The sequence below is a fragment of the Crocodylus siamensis genome, chromosome 7 (genome assembly GCF_052110815.1).
Source record: "Crocodylus siamensis isolate JL-2025a chromosome 7, ASM5211081v1, whole genome shotgun sequence".
NCBI lineage: Eukaryota > Metazoa > Chordata > Crocodylia > Crocodylidae > Crocodylus > Crocodylus siamensis.
The window spans coordinates 53,480,936-53,492,455 of NC_143401.1; the positions used below are offsets into that span (position 1 = coordinate 53,480,936).

The following is an 11,520-nucleotide window of genomic DNA, read 5'->3' on the forward strand; positions in this document are numbered from 1 at the left end:
CAGTTCTGCTGTGCACTGCACTGTCCTGGCTCCCTGGAGTGAGAGCAGAGGCAGTTGCCAGAGGAGAGAGGGGGAGCTGGAGGCCCCAACCGCAGTAGCTTGAGCAATAGGAGTGGTAAGCAGTGGCAGGGTGAGAGTCTTGGGGGGCCGCAAATTAATCCCTCATGCTCCACATGTGGCCTGTAGGCTGCTGGTTGGACAGCCCTAACTTACAGAACTCAAGCAGGTATTCCTATGGGAAATTCTTGTAGTTGGAACTTTGCGCACAGACTAACTTGGTTTTGTACTGGCTTCTGTAGTCATCTACTAGAGGCTTATTGTTCTGTTTCAAAACCTAGCTGACACTGGGAACTAGTTGGAGATTTTTAGTAGAATTTCTACTAGGAATTATTTTATACTGGGGAATTTTTTTCTTCTTATTCCTGTTATGAAGGTTAAGGTTTCTACCCTCTAAACACTTAAAAAAAAAAAAAAAAAAGACTTGGAATAGGAATCTTGAATGCATCTTTTTGCAAAGAATGAGAGTTTTGCAGCTTTGCTATTCACACTGATATTACTGTAAACAATAAATGTATCAAAGCTTCCAGGAGTTGTAGAGAGGAAAATTTACTTCTGGTCCTAATGGAATGCTACAGTTATCTAAAAACTGGGGATGTCAACTGCTCCTTTTTGTCTTAATATACATCACAAGATCATAGGAAAATTGGTCTGGAAAGGCCAGCTCCCTGAAGTCGTCATCCCTCTTGAATCAGGTATATGCAAGTACTGGATGTTTAAGAAAAACATATAAGCAAGCAGGTTTAATTCATCTTCCCTGTTCCTAATCATTTAAGTAACATCTTTTTATTATGGTGCACTCTGGTGACCCTATCCCATCTTTCTTGTTTAGCAAAACTTACGTTGACGTCTGGGGATTTTTGTCTGATTAAGAACTGAAGGACTAGGCTCTTGGCTCCTGTTGTAAATGTCTTACTTCAGTCAGTCAGGAAGTTGTGACGCAGGTTATGGGTTGGGTTTGAGGTTTGGAAACCTAGTCTTAAAGTTGATCTCATTGCTGTGTTGTATTTCCTAAGTGCGAAGCCTTGGTGAAGGCTGGTGGAGCACAGAGAAATGCAGGCCAAAATGCAGACTCTTGTCAGATCCAATGGGAGGATTTTCCTGGCTGTTTGTATAATCCTCTTCATGGGATACACAGCACAAGGTAAAACTGAATGGTTGTTTTTTCTATAATCCTTTTTCTGAACTGTGTGAAATAGGCCAAATAAGGAACCTCTGAGTTTGCAATTCAACTTGTTGTAGAAGTAATAAAACCAACCCTTTACAAAATAAAAACCATTTTGATAAATCAAGGTGAGACTTAATGTAGTGCAAGTGGTAATATCTACCTTTGGCAAGTAATTTCTGTATCCCTTACGCGCTTACTATGTTCCGTTAGAGCTTATTTTATAAGATTGTATAAATGAAGAACAGCAAATTTCAGGCATTCTACATCAATTTCTTAACCAACTCTTTGGTAGTGTCTGGAATATGTAAATATGACCAGAGTTATCTACAGATCTTATGTTTTTGAACTATTTATCATTTTAAATTTCAGAAAGGTCCTCCTTTATGTCCTTACTGTTTTTGAGTTGTTCTCATGGGGGGGGGGGGGAGACAGCACTAAATAACTTGCAAACAGAATGTAGTATCATAGAATGTTACTTTGTAAAAATAAATATTGTGCCAAATTTTGCCCTCAATTAAATCCCAACCATCTATTTAGTTTAGTATATTTTTTGAGCTATGTTTTTAATCTCTAAAGTGTTAAAAAGATAAGTCACATATTTAAGATGGCAATTAATTCTTATATTATGGCTTTACATTTGCTTCCTGGGGAAAAAGAAAATGTGCAAATATGAGGAAATTAGAGGGTTTATTCATAACAGGAAAAATTGCAAAATAGTGTGCTAACACAGCTAAAAGGAAATGTTGATTCATGATGACACCGACATCCTAGATTTATTTCTTAAAAGACATATCTAGTTTTTGAATTGTGTAGAGCTTAAAAAGCATTTATGTATGTTTTGTGTACAAATATTCTAATGATGAGAGAGATGCATTTATTAGATATGTACTGGTATTAACGTCACAAATATCATCTGGAATTTTTCACACAAATTAATCTGGGAATGGTCATAATATCTTTACAGCTATTATGAAAAGATTTTTTTACTATTGCCTTTTCAAAATATATACACAGTACAAAATAAAAAAATGAAGAGGACATAGTGCTACTTATAGAACATTATTTCCCTAAAAAAAGAAATATGTGTTCCAGGTGGCTGGCAGAGTGATTCAGTATGTAATATACAGGGTTAAAAGGAATTGTAATTACAGAAGAAGACAATCCTGAAGAATTAAGTGAAACTCCAAGAGGAGGGAATTACATGAGGCTTCAGATTAAATTAATGATGCCAAAAAAGAAGGTTGAAACGTTTTAATCTTATATACATGCACCTGTGTTTGTGCGCACACAATACTTCACAAAACTGGACTTACACTTCTCATGCTAAATTTGTCCATTTCATAGATGCCCATTTAATTGTGAAATCTACTCTTTTGGTGGCCTTTTCAATCCTCTCAGTTTTTGATCTCTCTGTGCCAATATAAAATCTGTGAAAGTTCATTTAGCTGTTCCATATAGAATTTCTTTAGTCCTTGAAAACTGTGCCAATATAGATGCAATTATAGAAACTGGAATATTAACTTTGTTATATTTTAATAGTTAAAAAATACAGTCAGATGATTTTTCATGGTTGGGAAGTCACCGAAATACAGCTATATGAACTGCTGTCCTCTAAACTTGTGCTTAGAAAGTCAAATACTTCTTAAGACTGATTATAATTCATATTAATAATGTATGATAACTTGATCAGGTGTTCCGGTGCAGAAAGCAAGGTACAAGAGAGTAAGATGTAGACCTAACGCCTGGATGTCTAACTGCATTGAAGAAAAAGGACCGCTGTTTGAAATGCCTGAAGCTGGAGCCAACAGAATCCTCCCTCCTATGGCTGATTCATTTCTGTAAGTAAATAAAATGTTCCTTCAGTATTTAGGGTTGGCATTAATAAATGTTAAATATGTCTAGCTTGAGGCACTTAAAACTCTAGTTTTAGCTTTATTTCCTGGATCATTATGCATTTGAATTTCCTCCCCTTGCTAAAAGTTTATTAATTTGAAAAAGTGTTAATACAGGCAAGATGAAGAATTGGACTTTTCAAATATAATTGTGTCGGCTATGACCATATTTTGCTAGGCTCTAAATTGGTGATTCTCAGTTGGGGTGCTGCAAAATCCTGTGAAGGGTGCCACTGGAAGTGTGGAGAGATTAGTGAGGTGTGAGGAAATAAGCAGATGAAGCCAGGCTGATGCTCTTCCTTCTTAGCTGCTCCTCTATCCTCATTGTCTGCCCCATCTACAAGGAGATAAGCCCGGTAATACATAACTTAGTTTTTTAAAATGGGGTGCCACTCCAAAAATTGTGGAGGGGTACCTCAGGCCTCACAAAGGGTGACTTGAGTCTCTAGAAAGGTTGAGAACCACTGCTCTAAATGAACAGGAATACAGTTTAGTATTTTATATATTCAGTCACTCAATTCTCCATTTGCCCAGTATAGTTTCCAGTGATGACATATTCTTGCTGCTTCTGAGGAAGGAAGGGTAGATATGTACCATATAGGGTAACCAAAGTAGATATATAGCACAAGCTTTTGTGAGATGAAGCTCACTTCATCAGATGCTGTGAGAGAATGTAAGGAAGATACAAAAGACAAGGTTGGAGGGGGAGACCATCTGGTTACAAAGAGAAAAAAATCTAAGAAAAACTAAACATATCTTTTCTTCAGCAGTACCCCGACCCAATTGTACAGCTCTGTATGTGGTGGGGAATGGAAATATTGTTTCCTGCCTTCTCTTTTGAGTAGCATGTTTTTATAAGCATGAGGCTTTATTGCAGTTGTTTTATTTTATATGACACCAAATGATCCTAACATTTCCATCTACAAAATATCCATTGACACTACTTGACCTCTAGTATCTGTGACTTGTGAGGCTTGACTAAAGGTTGTAATAAGTAAATTTCTACTCTTTAAAAACAGGCTGATTTATAATGGATTTTTTTTACCCCACAAGAGCGCTAAAACAGAAGAAGGGGCTGTAAACTTGCCTTGTACCATTTTGCCTCTTTGCAGCTGGGAACCATCTCTTTTTTCCAAAACCACCTGCCATTCGGTCTTCTTTTAATTACTTTTCCTTAATTCTTATATTTTTTGTCTTTTCTCACATTGAGAATTGGCTCAGTATTGGCTACTTGATATTGAGCAGAATGGCCAAAAAACTGTTCAAAATGTTAATGTTTGCCAGCGTAGGATAGCAGGCAGGTGAGATGTGGGAAAAAGGTCTTTTTTTGGCTCCTGCTGGAAGATGGACTAATAAAGCTTTCAGAAGGCTTGTGTATTAAGAGGGCTGATCAAAATATTTCATATTTTAAGCAAAAGCTAAAAATTTGCAACATTTCATGATTCCCTGGGGTTGTGGGGTTTTTTTTTTGTTTTTTTTTTTTTTAATCAACTCTATTTGGGATTGTGAGAGTGTGTCAATGGCAAACAGAGGTGGGAAATTAGGAGATAAATCATCTTGACTCATTTCCCCCACCCTAAACCAATGGTTCTTAACCTTTTTTTAGACTCAAGGCACTCCACGGAAACTGCCAGATCTTAGTTTCATTCTTGACTACAGAAAAACAATAGAGTATTTTTTCTGTTATAAAGAACACATAAAGACCACAACAGGTCATAATGGTTTGAACGTTATGGATTCTTATCTTGTAAATCATATCTCCATACCTAACAGTGCTAACGTAGCATGGCACCCTGGATGGATCTCAAGTCACACCAGGGTACCAACTACGAAGCACTGCTCTAAGCTCATGAGACTGAGTGAACTCAGTGAAGTTCAGTTTAATTAATTGCCAGTTTTCTTCAAAGCAGGTAAGGAAGATCTCAGGGCATGTCCTTAGCAAGACTTAGTGTCATTTTTGTCTTATGTTTCAGGACGAAGACATTTCAGGAGCAGCGTGAAATTTTTCCACTTTCTGAAGAGGCATCTGGATCTGGGATGGAAGACACATTTGAAACGGAACCAGAATCTGGGTCAGGAATGGATTACAATGTAGAGTATTCTAATGTGATACTTCCTGACTTAGTGCTCCGCCAACAAAAATCAGACCTGAAGGAGAAACTAACAGAAGAGGATTTAATTCTGTAAAAGAGAATTTTACCTCTACCATGAGGATGATTATTTCCCACACTTCTCTGTTGTATAACTAAGTGTGATTTACTCTCAGGAAAAAAGGAAATTTATAAAAATTATAAACAATTAAAATGTGCCTTATCTTTATTACTTTTCTTTATCAAGACTATGTAAGCTTATTCTGTGTTTTCTGTAAGTAAAATAGCCAGGCAAATACTGAGAAATTGGAATTTAAAATAGCCTTCATAATATCACTGATACAGATGTTAATATAGACAAAAAAGATTGTAACAATATATATTTAATAGGAGTAACTGTCCTACAGATTAATGTAACTTTAAAGTTAACTGTCTTGTTTCCTTTTATCTGGTTTTCCCGGATAATTTTCTCAATAAAGTATAAGTAAGCATTTTTGCAAAATTATTTTATCTAACAAATATATTCCATATTATTTTAACACAATTTTCAGTTTATTAATTGGTCTTTTTATAATGCCTATTATACCTCATTACAGTATATACTAATATTTTGCGTGTAACATGATTATATGAGACATGACCTTGCAGATCCAAGAACCACAGACCCTCTACATTCATTCTGTGAGAACTTTAACATCTCTAATATTAAAGAGCAACTTGTTATATTTTAAATTGTTGGATAGATGGTTGCAACTACTAAGTTCCAAATCTATTAACATCTAAATATAACCAAGGGTTGGTTTGAGCTACACTTTTTGCATACTGGGATAAAATCTAAAAAATGTGTGGGGAAATTGGTAATAAACATTTTTTCCCTGTAACCTTAATGAAAATTGTCTATAAAATATGTGAAAACATTATAATCTTAAAGAAGAGAAATCCATGGGTGCATGATGATATCTGTCAATTCTGAGGATTTATGCGCTTCTCTTTTTTCAGGTTTTAAATTTTAATTTAGAAATTTAAAATTAATTTGAAATAAAAGAATGTCTAGCTTTCTAGCTTTTGCTCATTATCTTTGACTTATACTGAAGGCAGTAGGAATTTTGCTACTGACTTCATAGGGAGCAGGGATTAGTTTTAGAATGAGCAGACAGGAAACTGTCTTTCACCTACTCAGGAAAAACTCTGAACTATTTGTCCTGCAGCTAAGCCAAATGTTTTATTTTTTATTTTTGTCATCCTGATGGGGAGAAAGGGTGGGGGAGCATTAATTTCACATTGTCTTCAATTGCTTCTGGTCCATACACACCTGCTTCATATGTTAACTGTAGCAAAAAGGGATATGCTTTGTTGTCTGCAAGGAAAACAACATGGTATATAGCAATAATACAATCTTGATAGGCTGGAATTTTATTAAAACAAATGACAGAGATATTTAAGGTTTCCCATATCTGCCCTTTAAATAAAATGAGGATGAAGCAGGACAACCTCCTGTTCCCTAAGAAATTATATGAAACATACATGGTTGTAGTGTTCTGCTCTTAAGCATAGATCAGATACAATTCTGTAGGTGGTATTGTAATGGTTAAATCTGTCATATTTCCTGCATAAATTACTCTTCTTAAAGTCCCAATCCTGAAAAGCACTTAAGCAGGTATGAAATCTAAATCCTTACTCATACTTGTGGTTAAACATGCCTTTACCTATTTTGTTGGATCAAAGGCCAGAGGTGTCAGCAATCAGAGGACTGAAACCCAAGTAAATTAGATCACAAGGTACACCAAGTAAGGCTTCCACCTAGTGGCAAAACAGCAAACCCACATTTCAAAATACTGAACTCAATTACATAAAAGATTCCTTTCACCAAGAATATTTATCCCAAAACATGGGCAGAAGGGAAGGGGATATTAATTTTCAGTATCTCGCATCTTAATTTCTTTGTGTATAAAACTGCCCCACATAAATTTTTGCTATATATTAAACCAAAAATTGATGTGGCCTTATTACCATACATAACCCAGCTGGTTCTGAATTTCTACTTGTTATATTTTTCTTGGTATCATTGCTGTGATCTCTAGTACCTTTTTGTAGACTGCCAAGAAAAAACCTAGGATCTGAATGCTCCAAGAAATATCTGGTAATAGACAAAGTTCTTGTAGTTGAGTCTCTTAGCAGATATGACTTAGCACTACAAATAGTTGGAAATACAAATATAATGGAAATCTATACACTTTACAGACAGCTATTCTATAATGGAAATAAAGTTCTGCTCTACCAAATAATAACAACATCAGTTAAACTTAAAACTGGTTTTAAGCAGACTTAGTTAAGTTAATACAGAGCATTGAGGGGTTTTTTTTTAACTTCATGAGTAACTTAGGTTGGCTTAATTTAAATCAACCCCTGATAGATTTAAGCAAGCAGTTTGCTTGTTCCAAATTGGTTGTCACATCTCTGTTTTTATCACGTGATTATAAATTCTGACCTGGTGTAAATATATTTGTATCCAAGCAAGTACTGGTAAATAAAAAAAAAAAAAATAGCAAGACAGGTTACAGCACCTTTGCTTTTAAACTCTGTTGAAGCACTTAAAGTCTGGGTTTGCAAAAAACATTTAAGCAGACCATTAATGGATGGATAATATGGCACAGAGCAAATTAACTTCATCCCATTTAAACTGACAGAATTTGGGCAAAATTGAATTCCCAGTATCACATGGGTTATGCTAATATAAAATATCATATCTAGTAAATATCCTAGATCCTTAAGATGAAGATATAGAGTGCAAAATGATCTTTTTCATGTCTATTAAAAGATTTTCTCCCTTGAGAGAGATTCTCTTCTTTCCCTTGAAACGGATCTAATACACCCTATTAGTAATCGCTCTTGGATCGCTCCTGCACTTTTTGCTGATGATTCTATCTAGCACTCAACCTTTGCCCATCAATCATAGCTGCAGACCAATAATTTAATAGTTGATGATCATGGAGTTATTTGAATACCTAAACTGAACTCCTCTTACTATGTCACCCAAATACCCCAGTCACAAGGCACTGGGGGAGGTTGTGGAAGAGAGGGAAGGATGTGTGGTGACATAGCAATATTTTTCCACCCATTCACTTTTCATTTCACGTAAGCTAAGGAAGCATCTTTCTAGCTTCAACCTAAGGAGGCAGCTTTTCATTTGTAAGCAGTTGTAAACCGCTTTTGGTAACAAAAAAAACTCAGACACATTTTAGTAATTAGATGTTGGAGTCCTGTGCTAGGGTGGCAGCCAAGATAAGCTGTCACCAGTGGGGTCGTTTACAGTTGAAACAATTACCCTTTATATGTGTATCTATTTACATAGACAGAAACAGTGCCCATTGCTGCAGACTATGCCTATAAGCTGAATACCTTCCTTTATTCCCGGAAACATAGGATTTATGAATGAAGAACATTTATAACTATATGGGTATTATACCATCTCACAGATACTTTGTGGGTTGTCTATATATATTTTTGTTCTCTCTCTTGTACTGCCCTCGTCACCATAGTGTGTGATGCTCATCTATAGTTCTTTCTCTTGTGCTTTCCTCAGGTGAAGCATGGTGTTTGTCCTGTATTTGTTGAAGTGTTTTACTGTTTTAAACATGAACATGCTGCTGTATGTTCATACTAGAGAAGGTCAAAAGCAGATGTTCCTTGCATTCAGAGCAGGAGTTGGTGAGGATTTTCATGGCCCTCAGTTCCTGTGGGCCCCTATCCACACTATTCCCTGAGCAGGGCTGGCCCACCATTTTTGGGGCCTCCTGCAAGGTATAATTTTGGGGCTCCCTGATGCAAAGAACCCTTGGGCGGGTGGGGAAGGTGTGCAGCTGCCGAAGCTGGTGGCAGCACGGATTGGTGGTGCTAGAGTGTTCACAGCATGGGCAGAGAAAGAAAAAATTATGGGGGCTGAGCATGCATACGCACATGCCCCCCATGGGAAAGTCTGTGGGGGGAGGGTAAAGGGCCATGGGTGGGGAGCAGCGTTGCCTGGCGCTGTGCCGCACCCGCCCCAGCTGCCTCCTCGGCCCCAGCTGTGCCAGGCCTGGCTGCTGTACCAGCCCTGGCCCTGGTCCTGCTAGCCCTGCCCCAGGCTGCCTCCTGGCTCTGGTCACACTGGCCCCAGCCCCAACTGCCTCCTGGCCCTGGCTGCGCACTGCCTGGGGTGGGGAGGGGTGCAGAGTGGGGCCAGCCTTGGCTGTATCACCGGGCCGGAGGGCTCCTTGCCAGGCAGCGAGGCACATGGCACTGTGCCATGCTGCTTTTGAAGGAGCGGCAGTGAGGTGTGGAGACAAGGAGCAGAGTGCCGCTCACAGCTGTGGCCCACCCTTGCTCCATACAAAGATGGGGGGGGGACATGCCCTCCTGATAGCCTTGACTGTCTGGTGCCGTGCATCTGGAGGAGCTGCTGGACTCCAATTGTCCCATGACTCGGTCTGGCCAGGGCCCGATCCACTGTAAATGGGGCCCTGGCTGGGCTGGGTTGTGAGAGGATCGGAGCCTGGCAGCTCATCCAGGGGCATGGCATGAGGGAGCTGGTTGGAACTCCTCCTTCCCTTTCCCCTTGGCTCTCATGGTGCGTGCAGCTGGGGGACCCGCTTGCCTGCTCCCTGGAAGAGCTGCCAGGCTCTGATTGTCCCATGACCCAACCCAGCTGGGGCTCTATTCATGGTGAATGGGAGCTGGGTCAGGTCATAGGACAATCCCCACAGTGCAATAGGGAGCAGGGCAGGGGTGAATGATTTGCCCTGTCCCTACCCACTCTCTCCTGCACTGTGGGGGGTCTCAGTCTGACCCCATCCCCCAAGCCCAGGGTGATAAAGAAAGATTAAAAGAAACTTACCTGCCTGTGTGCAGCTAGGCTAGCTGCGGTGCTGGCTGCAAATGAAGTGTATGAGTGTGTGGACCCCTCCTCCCTGCTGTAGCTTCCTGTGTCTAAGCTGCCTTAAGGCAATGTCTGCTGCTGCCCCGTTTGGGGCGGTTGAGCCCTGTTAGCCCCCGACTTCTGCAGCCTATGGTTCATGGCTGCAGGCGGCCCCTCGGCTGCAGGGTCCCCTGTGGCTGCAAGTTTCACAGGATGGGATGGGCCAACCCTGCCGCCAAGAAAGCTCTGGCTCCTCCACAAACTATTTCCTTGCAGTAGAAATCTTTATTGTGCCTGAGGAAGAGGTTGTTGACCATGGTCCTTATCCCAGAGCTTTAGGTGATTTTTAGCTAGCTAGGGCATAGGCTTTTGAGCACTTTGAAAATAAGGGCCAATTTTTTTAGGTTATGGATTATCTTTTCGTTAGATTTATATACACCATGGGGTCTACTTCAAACTGGGCCCTGTAGGAACTACTGCAGTCTGTAGGAATTGTAATACAGGTTTCCCTTGCTTTATGAAGGTTCTGTATGCGTGAATTCACTCTTATGCAATGACCTTTTTTATATGAAAAATTCATTGTACACGAGGTAAATTCACCCTTATGCGATCTGTGTGCTGGAAGCCCAGTCAGTTGCTTTGTGCGGTGCACGCCAAAATAGAGAGTCCCCTGTGTGGGTCTGTGCTCCTCGCTCATTGTCTGTGACGTTTCTACAGTTCCCATCCCCATTATGATAGTGGCCTGTCCTTGTGTGTACTGTCTGCCATTCGTGAGTACCAAAATTGTCTTGTGAAAGTGGTAGAAATGAGTCTGAGGGTCAGTACAGTTGACTTAGAACATATCCCTATTTGCTACATTATAAAGTGGGTTCCCTTTATGAGAATTTGAGTTATGCGCTGTTTTCCAGGAATGCGTGTACAGCGTAAAGCGAGGGGAACCTGTAGTGACACTGAAAGAAACTCATTCTGCTGGTACATTTCCAAATCGAACAGAGCAGTCTTTCATTTCTTCCCCGGTAGCGCATTAGAAACCCCTCCCCCTATTGCACATGCAGACACGTGGCAGTTGTTCCGTGTCAGCAAACTAGGATCCATGTTTGAAACCTATGGTTAAAGCCAATTTTTACTTTATTTACATCTCTGCCGCACTTGCTTAGATGCACCGTCGCTGCAGGCCACACCTAGCGCCTGCGAGGGCCCGCAGGCGACACAGTTCGGTTGTCTAAGGAGTTACCGCAGGTACATGCTCTCTGGCGGGAGCTAGTGGCGGATCAACAGTGTCCACCTCTGCATCTGTTTGCCGCACGAGTGGCTAAACCAAGGGACCCGTAGGGCGCACAAGCAGCTGGAGATACTAGCCTCTCCCGATTGGTAAAATCGCGAATCCTGGTTCCTCTGTGCGCAGCCGCGGGTAGTCAA

At 40.1% G+C, this 11,520-nt stretch overlaps 1 protein-coding gene across 1 annotated transcript; it reads left to right on the top strand.

The window, feature by feature from the left end:
- The first annotated feature begins 1,067 nt into the window (after window positions 1-1,067).
- On the top strand, window positions 1,068-6,268 carry SRGN (serglycin). The gene is made up of 3 exons (XM_090057582.1): window positions 1,068-1,201; window positions 2,916-3,063; window positions 5,091-6,268. Exons 1-3 carry the CDS (start codon window positions 1,111-1,113, stop codon window positions 5,302-5,304), a joined length of 453 nt encoding a protein of 150 aa, XP_089913708.1. The 5' UTR covers window positions 1,068-1,110; the 3' UTR covers window positions 5,305-6,268.
- The last annotated feature ends 5,252 nt before the right edge of the window (window positions 6,269-11,520 follow it).

What these genes read in the sequence shown, in the direction of transcription:
- SRGN (XM_090057582.1), top strand. Translation starts at nt 1,111, where the DNA reads ATGCAGGCCAAAATGCAGACTCTTGTCAGATCCAATGGGAGGATTTTC. An exon ending in CATGGGATACACAGCACAAG is followed by an intron (nt 1,202 to 2,915) that starts GTAAAACTGAAT and finishes TAACTTGATCAG; the next exon opens with GTGTTCCGGTGCAGAAAGCA. An exon ending in CCTATGGCTGATTCATTTCT is followed by an intron (nt 3,064 to 5,090) that starts GTAAGTAAATAA and finishes CTTATGTTTCAG; the next exon opens with GACGAAGACATTTCAGGAGC.